Source organism: Lithobates pipiens, unplaced genomic scaffold (genome assembly GCF_037356315.1).
Source record: "Lithobates pipiens isolate NorthernLeopardFrog02 unplaced genomic scaffold, aLitPip1_a1.2 Scaffold_22, whole genome shotgun sequence".
In the NCBI taxonomy this organism is placed as follows: domain Eukaryota; kingdom Metazoa; phylum Chordata; class Amphibia; order Anura; family Ranidae; genus Lithobates; species Lithobates pipiens.
In genome coordinates, this window is record NW_027507784.1 from 29,676,928 (window position 1) to 29,695,313 (window position 18,386).

General features: G+C 44.4%; 1 protein-coding gene across 3 annotated transcripts in view; it reads left to right on the forward strand.

The window, feature by feature from the left end:
* The window catches only part of HSD3B7 (hydroxy-delta-5-steroid dehydrogenase, 3 beta- and steroid delta-isomerase 7), a 121,712-nt gene that overhangs the window by 74,810 nt on the left and 28,516 nt on the right, over positions 1–18,386 (forward strand). For all 3 annotated transcript variants that reach the window (XM_077447225.1, XM_077447226.1, XM_077447227.1), the window contains exon 3: positions 14,333–14,488. In XM_077447225.1, coding sequence (XP_077303351.1) covers positions 14,333–14,488 — 156 coding nt within the window. The remainder of the gene's footprint in view (positions 1–14,332; positions 14,489–18,386) is intronic.

Consider the following 18,386-nt stretch of genomic DNA (forward strand, 5'->3'; position numbering starts at 1 on the left):
TATTTACTGCTAGGCGAGAGCGCTACCCACTACACCACTGTGCCACCTAAATCATCCAGTGGGATTGTCGTTATCCACACTGCACTCTAGGCACCTACCTTCACCTCGCTTGTCCCCATCCTGCACTCAGTGGGACCCGCTCAGGAGATCAGATCTGCGGGAGCTGTTGGAAGACAAACTGTCATTAGTAAACACAGAAGCTGAACTTCTGTGTTTACATGTGAAAGTGGTGAGCATGGAGGTGAGGGCCTGAGCCAGAGGCCCTGGCATCATACCAAAAACTATAGAGTCCAGAAACGTTTTTAAAGAAATCGCTGGTAGAAAATGAGAGCCAACGTGTTTTGGAGATTCAGGCACTCCCTCTTCATCAGGCCTTGAATGTATGTAGTGTTGTACATAATGTTGTCCCCACTACACAATCTGCTGGTGATATTTCCATTTACCTCCTATATATGAATAGCATCAATATCCTACTGAGTCCAGTCAATTTTGAGGTTACTTAACTATATAAGCCTTGATAAAGGGGGAGTGTCAGAACCCCTGAAATGCATTGGCTCATTTCTTCTACCAATGATAACTAAAAACTTTTCTGAACTCTATGACTTGTGGTGTGGCGCCTTTACTGCTTTCTACAGTGTGTGTAGAAAGCATATATGTATATGTGTGTGTGTATGTGTGTGTGTGTGTGTGTGTGTGTGTGTGTGTGTATATATATATATATATATATATATATATATATATATTATATTATATTATATTATATTAGTTTTTCTCTGTGACCCCAATTTTCTTTTCCTGGAAATCAGTCATGAAGTGGGAAGAAGCCTCTCCAAAGTGAGAAGAATTCCCCTCTTGGACAGTAGTCACCAGAACAGGTATGCCCATTGAAAGATTTATCCTCCCCTCTTGCTTTAGAATTTCCATATATCTCAGATTTGGTAAGACCGAATCCACTAAGCGCGGACAGAGACGGCAAAAAAGAAGCTTATGGTGGTTTGATACAACGTAATACGTGATGTGTGGTCCTAAAGGCTGCTCTCCAGCAACTATGGTGTCCTGCTGGAACCATGGAGGAGTTTGCTAAAGTATTGAAAAGATGGGAGTGCCGCACTAGCTTGTGCGGTCCATTAAAATATTATTTTATTCTGCAACAGCCAACGTGTTTCAGGGGGCTCAACACTCCCCTTCATCAAGGCTTGTAGAGTTATAACCATAGGATGAGGGATACCTTCCTGAGCAGTAAGTTGGAACCCAGGTAGGCGTATACAGATCAACCAAGAGCCTGGAAAGCGATAGCCATAGGCATGACTATTAAAATATTTTATTCTGCAACAACAGCCAACATGTTTCCGGGGCTCAACACTCCCCTTCATCAAGGCTTGTAGAGCGATAACCATAGGTTTAAGGAAGACCGTCCTGGACAGTAATTTGGAATCCAGGTAGATGTATAAAGATCAACCAAGAGCCTGGATAGAGATAGGCAGCATAGGCATGACCTGTACATTCCTGCATGGGTTCCAACTTACAGTTCAGGTAGCATCCTTCACTCTATGGTTATTGCTCTACAAGCCCTGATGAAGGGGGAGTGTTGGGCTTCCAAAATGTGTTGGATGTTGCTGCAGAATAAAATCATTTTTTTTTTTTTGGACTGTACAAACTAGTGTGGCACTCCCATCTTTTCAATACTTTAGCAATAAATACTTGACAGGGGCTCCAATCCATCCTGATTCTGTCCAAAATGAAAAAAAAAATTGCTGGTGGATACTTTATTTATTTATTTATTTATTTATTTATTTATTATTATTATTTTTTATTTATTTCTTTTAAAAGTTTTTTTTTAAGCTGGAGTTGGCTTTGAAAATCCACACAAGCGCAAAAGAGAGACGTATCCTATCTAACTCTACTATGTGACTGATCGCAACTCTGCAGCTCCATTACACGAGGCTTCCTGTCATTAGTAGCACCCAATATCCTGTCCACCCCCCCCCCCCCACCCTTGTTCTTTTAGTGGATACGTGTATCTTACCACGCCTGCCCATAGCTCTAAAGGACAGGATTATCGTCATAGCGTGTCCACCTCTTATGCCCTGTACACACAGTCGGACATTCCGACAACAAAATCCATCACATTTTTTCCGACAGTTTTTGTGCCAAAGTTGTCGGAAAATCCGATCGTTCTTAACGAGGTGACGTACAACACGTACGTCGGGCCAGTAGCCAATAGCTGTGGTCTCTTAATTTATTCTGAGCATGGGTGCCACTTTGTCCCGACGGAATTGTCTACACACGATCGGATTTTGTTCTCGGAAAATTTTAGATCCTGCTCTCAAACTTTGTGTGTCGGAAATTCCGATGGGAAAAAGTCAGACGGAGCCCACACACGATCGGATTTTCCGACGAAACGATCTGATCGCACATTTTCCATCGGAAATTCCGACCGTGTGTACAGGGCATTACTGTACATTTCCCAGGACTCCAGATGCCTCCTGTATAAAAAAAAAAATGCTTAGAAGGAAACAGCTGGGATAAAATCAGCGGTTGACCGGACACGCACGGTAGAGTCTAGCAGGTGCATGCTAAAAATAATACTTCCAATTTTATTTAATGATCTGTTGTGTTTCCGGAGTCTGGCTTTCTCCTATAGAGAACTGGAAGTGTACGGTTTCAAAATTAACTCCTTGCTTGAACATTATGGCATGTGACACCATTATGGCACCAATCATTACGCCACGTGCACAAAACACAGCTTGTAGATACCACCAATCCATCGGAATGTTCCTGCCGTATGACTAACATATATAGTAACACCACTTAGTTACTATGTAACTATTTAGTGAATATAAATATATGTTGTACATTAAAGTGGTTGTAAAGGCATTCTATGCATGAAGGTTAAACAACCTTCAGTGTGCAGCTCCCCCTAATACTTACTCTAGCCCGATCCAGTGATGAGCATGAGAGCAGGGGCTCTCCTTGGTCTCTGTTTCCTCACTGGCTGAGTCACAGCAGCAAGATCAATCACAGCCAGTGAGGGGGGAGCAGGGGCGGGGCCGAGCCGTGCTCTGTGTGCCTTATGGACACAGAGCCGGCTCGGGAGCAAGGAGCTTGCTCTAGGGGCACTCAGCCGCAGAGGAGGAGCCAGGAGCGCCACTAGGGACCCAAGAAGAGGAGGATTAGGGCTGCTCTGTGCAAAAACATTACACAGAGCAGGTAAGTGTAACATGTTTATTTAACGGGAAAAAAAAGCTGAACCTTTAGTATCACTTTAAATGTGTGCTGGACACCCTAAAGGGGGCATTCCCTCCCGTTTACTTTAATTTTGCTCCTTGACCCTTAAAGTGGAACTTTACCCAGAACAACTTGATAACAAATCATGCTCTTTAGCAAGGAACATACATTCCACATTAATAATGATAGTACCAAAAGTAGTGTGTGCTGTAAATTGCCTCCAGCATTGTTCTTGTTTCTTCTCGCTGGAGGCAGCCATTTTGCTGAAGCCCAGAGACCCTAGGCAGCAGTAAATCTTTAGGCTATCAGCAGATTGGCTTCTACGTTTTCTGCACAGTGCCAAGAATGGAGAGCATCTAAGCATGTGCAGAGCAGGGTGACACAGTGTGTTACTGGATGTTAACAATGTAGAGGCACTTATTTTTAAAGCTTTACATAGCTATACCTGCAAAAGAGACCAGTCTGAAGTGATCTAGCAGGACTTCATTTGGACCTAAAGTTCCACTTTAACATAGGAAATTGCAATACAGTTTTGTGGGGAAATGCCTCATACTTTCCGACTTCCTCATCTTGATCCCCGCCCTTGCACAAACCCTCCTGAGATACCCATGTCATGCATTTTAGGAGGTTTATAGAGCTATTTAGAATACACTGCACAGGCACGGTTGTACACCATCAGGGGTACCAGCTACAAAGACCTAGAGGGGACATCATGTCCATTTTCTTGGACCTTTTGGTGCATTGCCAGCCCATTCTTCTGAATGACTTGTGTTAGAAATTCTATATATTGCCCTACAGAACAGACAGTCAGTACACTCAGGCTTTGCTGCTTAACTGCAAACAGGAAACAGGAACTTTTTTCAGAGAAAAGACATAGAGCATACCATAGATGCAGCTAAAAATATAAACACTGCCATTTAGAGACGGTTCCCATGGTGCAACCTGGGATCGGACTTCAAGTCGTGCCAAGTCTCGCGGTTGAGAAAGCCAATGGACGTGAATGGAGCCATCTTGATGTACACTACTGAAGTCGCTCCGGCTTCAGAAAAAGGTTCCTGTACGACTTCAATCCGACTTCTAGGCGACTTGTACCCATCCATTTCAATGGAAGTTGCCTCCAAGTCGGATCCCCTGTCTTAATTGAAGAAACTTTCCAGGAAGTAAAAATCGTTTTCTAGGCAAACCCCTCCCTCCCACAGAGCTGATTATTATGTGATTGGCCGCTGGCAAAGTCCCCTGTCCTGGTGGCAACTTCAAGTTTCCTTGTAAGTTGCCTTAAGTCGTGCTGAGATTCATACTCAAGTCGTGTCCAGGTCGCCTCCCAAAGTCTTGCTGGAAGTCGTGTTGCCCCTGTGTGTTGCTCTTACTGGTTGAAGAATATATCTCTACTAAATATTTATATGAAGTAGTTGTTCTGTATTCCAACAACCTGTCCTAACACAATGCATGTTAACCCTTATGCGCTAATGCATTGAATCTTAGTGTAAAAGTGTGAACCTATCCTTACAGGTTCGATAAAGTAGAATGGGGATGGTAGGTATTAAGTGAAAGATGAGGGGCTATGGGAAATTTTTCATTTTTGGTTTGCTATAGGTACAGGAAACGTCACACCTAATCCAGTGAACAATGTTGGGCATTCACTATAATTATAATGTGACCGTTTCCCTTTCCCGATAAAGTTTGGCCACTCTCGCCGTTGTGTATACCTTCACTTTGTTCCTGTCTTCCGGTTGACGCATTCAGCCATTGTTTGGGCTATCACACCTGCCACGAGGGCGCTGAATGGCCTCATCAACGGCCCTCTTTTATTCCGAAGAAATACGCAGCCATCTGGCAACCAACCAGAATATGAATCACCTTTTGTGGTTGCTTCCATCCAACTCTACTGCCCCAGTCTCTTGCTGTAATAGGTAGGGGGTGTGCAGACGGTTAGAGGATCACAAGTCCTGAACTTGTGTTTTCTTTTGTTGTCTAATTAAGAGCTGGAGAAATCCCAAGGTTCACACATGACTGGATGTTTGCTATGAATATTACTTCACCTTAATTTTTATTTGTTAAAACTTAGGCCTGTGGAAATTAAAGATGAATTGCTCAATTAAATTTTTTTGATCGGAACTCACCTCTCTACCGGCTTCAGGGAGTTCCGTCGGGGATCTGGTGATGTCATGGGCATCAACGTCACCGGACGACTCCCCCTTCCCCAAGTGCCTCCGTCTGCTAACCAAGAGAAGGGGGAGGAGTCTGGTGACGTTGAAGTTCTGATTGAACGTAACTCGTACGGGGCGGAGCTACGCATGACGTCACCCGCTGCTGCCCTATGGAACTAACACGATAGTCGGCTTTACATGCTCTGTTTTTATCATCTTTATGTGAGTAGTTTGTGTTTGAACACAAAAATGAAATCTTATACTTAAGCGGTGAGCACTTAGGTCTTTTCTTTCTACCCATGACCTGGCGTCCTTGCTGAGATCTAAGTAGACGTGAGAGAAGTTTATGGTCCATGTTAACCCTTTTGATACCCGCTTGCATGACCACCTGTTTGCACAGGGGTCCATTCCATAAGGTGAGAGTGATTAGTTAGACCGGAGGTGGAGGGATTGTCACGCTACTGTGGGGAAAAAAAAATACTTGCGTCAGTGCTACAGTTTGAATTTAAAAGGTATTTGTGTGAACTGTGAAGTTAAGTCATGGATTGTGGAAACTAACTAGTGTTGGGTGATTGTATATAGTGTATACCACATTTACCACTGACTAATGCAGAGCTGCAATGCAAGGAGATCAGCTAAAAGTAGTTGGATCTGTATGTGCATTAAAATTTATCGAAATTAGTCGATTAATCAAATGCAATAATTTTAATCAGTAATAGTCCTAGTAAAACTGAATTCCAGGAATTATCTGTATGACATGGTTACCTTGGTCCGGCTTGCCACAATGTAAGTATTCATATCTCGTACTTGATGAGACGTTGGGGAATCTGAGAATCACTTTAGTAGTCGACGCTACTACAGTGATCACCAATATCTTCCAGGTCCTACTTGGGTTCTATGCCAGTGGCTTCCCCCTCTGTACACAGAACACTAAGGGGTTGATTTACTAAAACGGGAGAGTGCAAAATCTGATGCAGCTCTGCATGGTAGCCAATCGGCTTCTAACTTCTGCTTGTTCAATTAAGCAATGCCAATGAAACCTGGAACCTGATTGGTTTCTCTGCAGAGCTGAACCAGATTTCACACTCTGCAGTTTTAGTAAATACACCCAAGGAGTCCAGTGCTCAGCCCTTCCTCCACTCTTAGAACACCTTGTATTCTTTTCAACAAGAAAATCTGTGATTGGACAAGGCGGGGATCTTGACATCGTGGCTCCTCCTCTCCACCGCCTTGTATTCATTTAACAAAAAGGCATTCTATAAAGCAGTGATTCTCAACCAGGGTTCCTCCAAAGGTTGCTAGGGGTTCCTTCAGAATTGGGCCATTTCTGCCTCTCAGATAAGTTCCCACCGACACCATTGATCTTTTTAGCTATCTGTAAGGAGGTAATTCTTCCCAATGACCACAAGTGTAAGGACCATTCTGTAGTTGTAGATTTCTAATTTTTAGCAGGGGTTCCCGAGACCAGAGAACTATTTCAAGGGTTCCTCTGTGTTGAAAAGGTTGAGAGTGGCATTCTATAAAGGATGGTGATGCCAAGTGAATGGGCTGCTGGGGTCATGGACAGAGGGGGGAAGTTGTTTGCACAGGACCTAGAAGAGCACAGTGACTTCCAGCCTTCCCAGTGATCCCTCAGGTAGGATAACTGTGTACTTTGTGCTAAATTGGACCTAATGTAATAATGCATTAAAGAACAAATCTAGAGTCCAGCTTAAAGGTCCGTACACATGATCGGAATTTTTGAAAACAAACATGCAAATTAGCTGTTTTAAGGCAACATCCGACCGTGTGTACGCTCCATCGGACAAACTTTTTCGTTTTTCATCGGACTTTTGTTGGCTGTGCTAACAAACAAACCTTTCGACAACATAAGTCCGATGGATCAAAAAGTGGGAAAGGAGGAAGGGATTTTTTGATCTGATATTTTGGGATGAGGTGCCTTATCCAAAACCCTACTGCCACTTTTTCTCCACTTCATAAGTCCGATAGAGCAAAGTCCGATCGTGTGTACAGAAAACCATCGGACTTTACAAACACGCATGCTGGGGACCAAAGCAAAAGATCAGACAACAATACAGAAGTTGACCAAAGGGTGGCGGTAAAGAGCAGAAAAACCACGTGATTTGGTGAAAGTTGGCTGAAAAAGTCGGATGGTGTGTATGCTTAACAAGTTCAGGGCCAACGCCCCTTTGTACAAAAGTCCATGGGAAAGTTTTGTACAAAGTCCGATCATGTGTATGAGGCTTTAGAGTTCATACAGACATACCAACCCCCAACCATACCTCTGTACCAGGGGTCGGCAACCTCGGTCCTCCAGCTGTGGTGAAACTACAAATCCCATCATGCCTCTAGGAGTCTTGCCTGTGATTGTCGGGGTCTTGCAATGTCTCGTGGGACTTGTAGTTTCAAAACAGCTGGAGGGCCGAGGTTGCCTACCCCTGCTCTAGATCATGCCCCAGTATTATTTCTTCCTTTTGCCCTTGGCTTGAAATATTCTTGATGGGGCTGCTGCTGGAAGATCAGTTCCTAATGATGTAGGCACCCTCCCAGAACTACATCTCCCTACATGCGGTATGTGGGTAGGATCACAGATCGCTCTTCAGAACACCCCCCCCCCCCCCCCTTCTGTTAAGAACCCAAATCTCATTTCGGAAGTAAAAACTTGGGGGGTGGGGGAGTGTGAATTGAGTCAGGTATAATTGCAGTTTGTGTCTCTCTTGGGGTCCATGTCTCAAGAAAGGACCTAGACAGCAATGTAAATCTAAAAAGCTGAACTCAATGCATACTGTATATCAGGGGACTCCAAACTTTGCTCTGGGGTCTTTGCTGGCTTTTATCCAGCCCTTGGGGCACTAGATTCATCCACTGATACCAACAATGGGAGATAATTCTCCCCACTGACTCCAATGAAGGGACAGAATTCCTCCCAATTACACCAATGATGGGGCACATGTCCTCTCAAGGACACCAACAATGGGACCCAAAGACAAAAATGATGGGGCACAATTCCTCCCAATGTCATCAACGATGGGGCGCCATTCCTTAAAGCCGTAGTAACACATAAAAAAAAAAAAAAAACCCAGCAAGGCAAAGGTATAATGAGCTAGTATGCAGCATACTAGCTCATTATCAAATACTTACCTCAGAACGAAGACCCCGTATCGGTGCCCAGTCCACGCCAAGGGAGCTGACATCTTGCCCTCGACGCGTGTCTTTTGGGTTCGCGGCTCTGGCGCTGTGAGTGGCCGGAGCCTCGATGACGTCGCTCCCGTACAGGTTTAGGAGATATTAATTTTACCTACAGGTAAGCCTTATTATAGGCTTATCTGTTGGCAAAAGTGTAAAATTTGAGTATACAACCGCTGATACCAAAGACGGGGCATTGTTTATTCCCAGGGAGGGAGGGGCATCACTGGGAGCCAATCGGGTGTGCTCCTCGCAAATGTTTTGACTAGGAACATGTTAATAGGAAGAGAAAGAAAAGTGAAAAGAGAGCTGACCTCATCAATCAGCTGCTGCTCTTTCACTGTCTGGTCAGCAGGCTAGAGATAGGGCCACAATATTCCTTAATTGAGTATGTGGCATCATCTGCCCGGCTGCGCCGTGTGTCCGAGATGTGCCAAGTCTCAGATTTGGGTGGACAAAAAACGCCAAATCATTTAGCAGGTAACTTGCTTCCAGGCATTTCAATTGAGAATTTGGATATTTTTCCTGGAGGCCAGCTTTAACTTATCCCCATTCTATCCAAAACTAATAAAACATTTTTTTTTAAATAAATAAAAGGAAATGTGTGAAGATTTTAATGATGAAGGATCACAGTGGGATGTAATTTGTGGGTAATTTTTGATGCTTTAATGCTTGTTGCTGGGTTGTTTTCTTACTATAGAGGAATGTTCCCCTGCTAGATTTTGTCTTTCCTTGTAATTTGTAAATCAGTAAATTTGTAAATCAGTAAATTTGTAAAAATTTGTAAATCAGTACTGCTTGGACCTTGAAGAAGGGGACATACCCGAAAGCTTGTCCTGAAAAATTGTATGTTAGTGCAAATAAAAAAAGTATCATGGACAGTACTCAATTTTCTCTGTCTTTCCTTGCCAAATGAAGAAAGGAACGTTTTTTTAATTTATTTTTTTGTAACCTCTGGACACACCCAGCGCTTAAACTCCCCACCTAATACATCTGTGCTGAATTCCGTAACCCTCCGCGCTCAGTAAATGTCTTCATACTGCTCTCTGAAGGGTTCAGCTCTTCCTTACATTCCATTGCTGGCTCAGAAGTATTTGGAAACATTTGAGGAAACACATTGAAATGACAAGGGTGTCCAGGGACGCTAATGAGGTCAGACGGCTTGTTTCAGAAAAACAAATTCAAAGCACAAAGTTCTCCAGCACAATGCAGAGCTTCCTATATTAAGAATAGTTAAAATGATTCTACGCGCTGATGCATTTTTTTTATTTTTTTGTAATTCTTGAATCAAGTGGATCTATCCATCCTGCTGCTAATGAGTATTAGCATGCAAGAGCAATAGAATGGTATTTCTGGTTGGTGAACACCTGACCCCTGCACTGTGTATATTACATACTCCTGACACCTTCACTCTGTACGTTACACATACCTGACCCCTGTACTCTTTATGTTACATACTCCTGACCCCAGCCCTGTGTACATTACATATGCCGGGCTCCTGCATTACATAATTGACATACTCCTGACTCCTGCACTATGTACATTACAGACTCCTGCACTATGTACATTACAGACTCCTGCACTATGTACATTACAGACTCCTGCACTATGTACATTACAGACTCCTGCACTATGTACATTACAGACTCCTGCACTATGTACATTACAGACCCCTGCACTCTGTGCATTACATTCTCCTTGACCCCTGCACTCTGTGCATTACATTCTGCTTGACCCCTCACTCTGTGCATTACATTCTCCTTGACCCCTGCACTATGTATGTTACATATTACTGACCCCTGCATTCTGTGTTTTACCCTCTGCTCACCACTGTAATCTGTACATTTACATTACATACTCCTGATCCTATTTATACTACATACTGTGTTCCCCCCCCCCCCCCCGACAATAAGATCTACTGTGATTTTTGGGGTGGGCTGCAATCTAAGCCCTACCCCAAAAATAAGCCCTTAAACTCCTGACACATTCACTCTGTACATTACACATACCTGACCCCTGTACTCTGTATGTTACATACTCCTGACCCCAGCCCTGTGTACATTACATATGCCTGGCTCCTGCATTACATACTTGACATACTCCTGACCCCTGCACTCTGTGCATTACAGACCCCTGCACTCTGTGCATTACAGACCCCTGCACTCTGTGCATTACATTCTCCTTGACCCCTGCACTCTGCGCATTTTAGATACCCCTTGACCCCTGCACTATGTATGTTACATATTACTGACCCCTGCATTCTGTGTTTTACCCACTGCTCACCACTGTAATCTGTAAATTTACATTACATACTCCTGATCCTTTTGTTGCATACTGTGTTTCCCCTGACAATAAGACCTACTGTGATTTTTTTTTGGGGGGGGGGGGGGGTACAATCTAAGCCCTACCCTGAAAATAAGCCCTTGTTTAAAGTGTTTGAAAAATCCAAGAATCCACTCCATCACCGTAGTATATAATGTACAGTGTGTGTGTTTCTGTAATATAATTGTGCCAAATACCCTCATTATAGCGGCACTCAGCTGACCTCTCGCTGCTCTCCTTCTCTTCTCACAGCTGTCAGCGGGGGGATCTCAGCCCCCCTCTACAGTGCTCGGAGTGCGGAAAAGAGCTCTAGTGGGTCACAGAAGTGCAGGGCAGCACTATAAGAGGGTATTGGGCACAATTATATCACAGAAACATACATAGTTTACATTATATAATACTGTAGTATTACTACAGTCGTACTCTAGTATTTTACTCTGTTCCACTGGGGATTTCTGACGGGCAGGGAGGGAGAGGGGGAGAGAAGACCGCACATGACATAAGACCTACCCCGAAAATAAGCCCTGTTGTTTCTTTTGTTGCCAAAATCAATATAAGACCGGGCTTATTTTCAGGGAAACACGGTACTACTGACAGAGTCCTGACCCTGCACTATGTATGTTACATACTACTGACCACTGCTTTCTGTACTTAACCCGCTGCTGACTCCTGCACTCTGTACATTACATACCCCTGTACACAACATACTCCTGCCCCGCACTATGTATGTTACATACTACTGACCCCTGCTTTCTGTACTTAACTCGCTGCTGACTCCTGCACTCTGTACATTACATACCCCTGTACTCTGTACACAACGTACTCCTGCCCCGCACTATGTATGTTACATACTACTGACCCCTGCCATCTGAATTACACACTGCTGACCCCTGCACCCTGTACATTACATACTTCTGCCCTCTGTGCATTACACACTGCTGACCCCTGCCCTCTGTGCATTACACACTGCTGACCCCTGCCCTCTGTGCATTACACACTGCTGACCCCTGCCCTCTGTGCATTACATACTGCTGACCCCTACATTGTCCCAGAACAATATGGCTGGTCATACATTATACAATTTCAATAAGGCAGGCCCTTGCACTACATAGTTTAAGGTAAATCTAAAGGCAATTGAACAACAACATTGCATAATGTATGGCCAGCCTATGGGTTCTTGTAGATGTTTATTCTCCAAGACTAGGATGGTTTCTTGTAGATGCTAAGTGTCCATCCTGTTCTTGGACTCTCAACATGTACACATTCCATGGTGATTGGATTGAGGTGTCTGTGCTATGTGTGGATAGAAGTTCTGGGGCATCTTTCTGACACTCAGAACGAAGGCGTTGGCTTGGATAAGCTACAAAATGGCTTCAGTGTCAATCAACATTGTCTAAGTACAAGATGGATTCTTGTAGATGTTAATCGTCCAAGAGTAGGATGGGTTTCTGTAGCTGTCAATTGTTCAAGACGAAGATGGGTTTTTGTAGATGTTGATCATCCAAGATTAGGATGGGATTGTGTAGATGTCCAAGACTAGGATGGGTTTTTGCAGATGGTAATTTTCCATCCTGTTTTTAGACAAACCAGTTCTACACATTCCATGATATTTGGATTGAGGTGTTGGTGCAACCTGTGTGAATATAAATGGTGGGGTATCTTCCTGACACTCTTTAGAACTGAGGAGGTGTCTTGGGTAAGCTACAAAATGAATTTGTCAATCAATGTTGTCTAAGTATAAGATAGATTTTTGTAGATCTAAATCGTCTAAGCCCACGTACACACGGTCGGAGATTTCCACAACCAAATCCGTCAGATTTTGCCCGTCGGATTTTTTCCGTCTGATCTTGTCCGAAACTGTTGCATACACACGGTCGGACTAAGTTGTCGAAAAATCCGATCTTTCAGAACGTGATGACGTAATTTCGTTACGACGGGACTACATTCAGGCTAGTAGCCAATAGCTTTGATGTAGGAATTTGATCTGAGCATGCGTGGCACTTGATCCGATCAAAATTCTCTACACATGATCGGAGTATGTCCGATCGAACCAGTTGGTCGGGAAATATTTCCAACATGTTGGAAAATTGGGTCGGACGGAGATTCGGACGGAATCAGTCCGATGCATACCACACACAGTTGGATTATCTGACGACAAGGTCCGATAAGACGCATTCCGACGGATTATCCGACCGTGTGTACGCGGCATAAGACTAGGATGGGTTCTTGTAGATGTCAAGCATTCAAGACTAGCATTAGTTTTGGTAGATGTTGATTGTCCATTCTGTTTTTGGACAATCAATATCTATACATTCCATGGTGATTGGATTGAGGTGTCGGTGCGACCTGTGTGGATATAAATACTGGGGTATCTTCCTGACGCTCATTGGAACTGAGAAGGTGGCTTGGATAAGCTATGAAATGTCTTCCACATCAATCAACATGTCCAAGAACAGGATGGGTATCTTCTTGACACTCTTTAGAACTGAGGAGAATAAGCTCTTCCTTATCAAACAACGTTGTCCAACTAGAGGATGGGTCTAGTAGATGTTGTTTTTCGATCATCAATAGCTACACCTTCCATGGTAATCGGATTGAGGTGTTGGTGCTACTTGCATGGATATAAATTCTGGGGTATCTTCCTGACACTTATTAAAACTGAGGAAGATAAGCTACGAAACGTCCAACACTGTCCGAAAATAGGACATTCTTGTAGATGTTGATTTTTTCCATTCCTTTTTTTGGACAATTAAAAGAGAAGTCCGGTCAAAGCTCGCTTGGCTGGATGACTTCTATGGATCACAGCAGTGCAGTTCCACTACAGCTCTCAGAACTGTGAAAACGTTGTCGGCGTGGTTCGATCGCTCAGTTTTAAGTGCAGAGATGCCGGGGTACAGATACAGCATGGGACCCGTACTGAATCTCCACGAGGTAAGTATAAAACTGAAAATAAAAGAAACCAATGCTCCTTTTTTAATAGCTATGCCTTCAATGGTGATTGTATTATGGAGTTGGTGCTACCTACGTGGGCAAAAATGCAGACGTATCTTCCTGAAATGTATTGATAAAGTAACTCGGATAAGCTACAAAATGTCTTCCACATCAACATTGTCCAAGAACAAAAACAGATACTTGTAGATGTTGAATTTCCAAGATCAAGATGGCTTCTTGTAGATATATATTATCCATCCTGTTCTTGGAGAATTAAAATCTACACATTCCATGCTAATTGGGTTATGGTGTTGGTGGCACTTGTGTGGCTATGAATGGTGGAGTATTTTCCTGACACTCCATGGAATTGAAGAAGTGACTTGGAGGAGGTACAAAACAACAATACAGAACATGTCCAGTTAAACGTCACAAAGGTCATGGTATAGCCAGTAGTAGTCAAGTTTTAGTGAAGTTATTTTCATTTGTCCTGAGCTGTCTCCGTTTTTACTCTTTCTTAGACAGAGTAAAGGTCAAGCTTGTCCGTGGAGATATCTCTTCTTACGATGACGTCCGAGGCGTCCTGAGTGGAAGCCATCTGGTCATACATACAGCTAGCCTGGTGGATGTCTGGGGAAGGGTACCCCCAAGTAAAATCACTGAAGTCAATGTCACAGGTAAGAGGACCCAATATTTATTGGTACAAAGCTGTGGCCTCCAAACTCAACTCAACAACTGACACGAATAGTGGGGGCACTATAACTCCCATTGACACCAGTGGTTGGGAAGTATTCCTCCCACTGATACCAATGATGGGGTGCTATTCCTCCCACTGATACCAATGATGGGGCGCTATTCCTCCCACTGATGGCAACAATAAGTCACTAATCTTCTCACTGATACCAAGGGTTGGGGCTATTCCTCCCACTGACACCAATGATGGGGTCCTTTTATTCCCACTGATACCAATGATGGGATGCTTTTCCTCCTACTGATATCAACAATAGGACACTATTCCTCCCACTGATACCAATGATGAGATGCTATTCCTCCCACTGCTATAATGGCTCACTATTCTTCCCACTGATACCAATGGTGAGGCACTTTTCCCAACCAATGATGGGGTGCTATTTCTCCCACTGATATCAACAATAGTCCACTGTTCCTCCCACTGATACCAATGATGGGGTGCTATTCCTGCCACTGATATCAACAATAGGACACTATTCTTCCCACTGATACCAATGATGGGATGCTTTTCCTCCCACTGACGCCAATGATGGGATGCTTTTCCTCCCACTGACGCCAATGATGGGATGCTTTTCCTCCCACTGACGCCAATGATGGGATGCTTTTCCTCCCACTGACGCCAATGATGGGATGCTTTTCCTCCCACTGACGCCAATGATGGGATGCTATTCCTCCCACTGACGCCAATGATGGGATGCTATTCCTCCCACTGACGCCAATGATGGGATGCTATTCCTCCCACTGACGCCAATGATGGGATGCTATTCCTCCCACTGACGCCAATGATGGGATGCTATTCCTCCCACTGACGCCAATGATGGGGTGCCATTCCTCCCACTGACGCCAATGACGGGGTGCCATTCCTCCCACTGACGCCAATGACGGGGTGCCATTCCTCCCACTGACGCCAATGACGGGGTGCCATTCCTCCCACTGACGCCAATGACGAGGTGCCATTCCTCCCACTGACGCCAATGACGAGGTGCCATTCCTCCCACTGACGCCAATGACGAGGTGCCATTCCTCCCACTGACGCCAATGACGAGGTGCCATTCCTCCCACTGACGCCAATGACGGGGTGCCATTCCTCCCACTGACGCCAATGACGGGGTGCCATTCCTCCCACTGACGCCAATGACGGGGTGCCATTCCTCCCACTGACGGGGTGCCATTCCTCCCACTGACGCCAATGACGGTGTGCCATTCCTCCCACTGACGCCAATGACGGGGTGCCATTCCTCCCACTGACGCCAATGACGGGGTGCCATTCCTCCCACTGACGCCAATGACGGGGGTGCTTTTCCTCCCACTGACGCCAATGACGGGGGTGCTTTTCCTCCCACTGACGCCAATGACGGGGGTGCTTTTCCTCCCACTGACGCCAATGACGGGGGTGCTTTTCCTCCCTCTGACGCCAATGACGGGGGTGCTTTTCCTCCCTCTGACGCCAATGACGGGGGTGCTTTTCCTCCCTCTGACGCCAATGACGGGGGTGCTTTTCCTCCCACTGACGCCAATGATGAGGTGCTATTCCTCCCACTGCTATAATGGCTCACTATTCTTCCCACTGCTATAATGGCTCACTATTCTTCCCACTGCTATAATGGCTCACTATTCTTCCCACTGATGCCAATGGTGGGGCATTTTTCCACCCACTGATACTAATGCTATTCCTCCTAACCCAACAATAGGGCATTATTTCTTATACTAAAACCATTTATGGGGCATTGTTTACTTCCACTGACGCTGGGCCAATTTCCACTCCCACTTATCACAATCTGGCTCTGCCTAAAGTCTGCAGGACAGTAAACTGGCCCTTTTTGTTTAGAAAGTCTGGAGAACCTGATACAGAGGAATGCAATCGTAATTATCGGAGCACACCATGATCGCTATATGGATTCTATGGACTTTCCATCCTGGTTGCCCCATCTGATAAATAATATTTGTCACTGTCTAGAAAATGCAGTCAAGTGTTCCTTCTCATTGGAACCCCCGATCTTCCTAAGCCCCCTGCCATCAGGCACTCTTACTTGGGTTTAAGTAGAGTCTGCAGAGCCTTGAACCCGGGGGGTAAGAGGATACTAGGCCCACCTTCCTCTACACCCCATTGCTTCTATTACATTGGTAAAAAAAATAAAAAATAAAAATCTCCTAGTCTACACCGTTTTACCAATATACTACAATCTCTAACGACATGAAACCCCATCAAAGCCCCCAATAACCAGACGCCGTGTGATCCGGGCTTCGTAGACGGGTTCCGGGTCAGTTGACTCTTCTTAGTAGCTGCAGTTTTTCATTCATGGCAAGTTAGAGGTGTTTTTTTTTTTTTTTTTACATGAAATATATAACTTTATTCGGTCATGTGTACGTGTACGCCCCCCGGGGGGGTTTATGTAAAGGGTGATTTATTTTTTCTGATGGATCTTCTGGTTGCTGGGCTCCGTACATTACACATTCCTTCCATCTGATTGTGGTGGATATATTGGGATTTCTCCACTCTCTAGAATGCCGTCCCCTCCCCCCTCCTCCAGGCACATAAACCGAAAACATTTGAAGTTCATCTTTTTAATGAGGGGATTTCCAGAGCGCCATGCCAGCAGGAAAATAATAAACCTGTCATCTGCGGCTGGAATAAAAATAGAAGGAAAATGTGTGCCCGGCCCTGGGATGGGATGAAGATCCGGAGATCTAAGGCTGGATAAACACGCACTGTATGACTTCCTTCAATCAAAGGGCCGGAGGAGGAAAACCGTCAGAACCCCACATCCACATGACACGGGGATCTCCCCTTCTGTGCTATTGTAGTCTGACTGTGGGGCTCTCCCCCCCCCCCCCCCACCGCCTGAATACACAGAGCAGCCCTGCAACCATTGGCTACATGCTCTGAACGAATGCTGTCTTTCCAATGAGGCCGTTCGAAAGAAGCCAGTCATTTGGAGAGGACACAGGCCGATAGACTCTCTGTATGTGTATCCCCGGCCTAAACAGTCTGGGAGGAGTATACTGTGTACAGCACAGTGTACAGAGTGGAGAGGCATTTTATGTACAGCGCAGTGTATAGAATGGAGAGTTATACTATGTACAGCACAGTGTATAGAATGGAGAGTTATACTATGTACAGCACAGTGTATAGAATGGACAGTTATACTATGTACAGCACAGTGTATAGAATGGAGAGTTATACTATGTACAGCACAGTGTATAGAATGGAGCGTTATACTATGTACAGCACAGTGTATAGAATGGAGGGTTATACTATGTACAGCACAGTGTATAGAATGGAGAGTTATACTATGTACAGCACAGTGTATAGAATGGACAGTTATACTATGTACAGCACAGTGTATAGAATGGAGAGTTATACTATGTACAGCACAGTGTATAGAATGGAGCGTTATACTATGTACAGCACAGTGTATAGAATGGAGGGTTATACTATGTACAGCACAGTGTATAGAATGGAGGGTTATACTATGTACAGCACAGTGTATAGAATGGAGGGTTATACTATGTACAGCACAGTGTATAGAATGGAGCGTTATACTATGTACAGCACAGTGTATAGAATGGAGAGTTATACTATGTACAGCACAGTGTATAGAATGGAGGGTTATACTATGTACAGCACAGTGTATAGAATGGAGGGTTATACTATGTACAGCACAGTGTGTAGAATGGAGCGTTATACTATGTACAGCACAGTGTATAGAATGGAGAGTTATACTATGTACAGCACAGTGTATAGAATGGAGAGTTATACTATGTACAGCACAGTGTATAGAATGGAGAGTTATACTATGTACAGCACAGTGTATAGAATGGAGA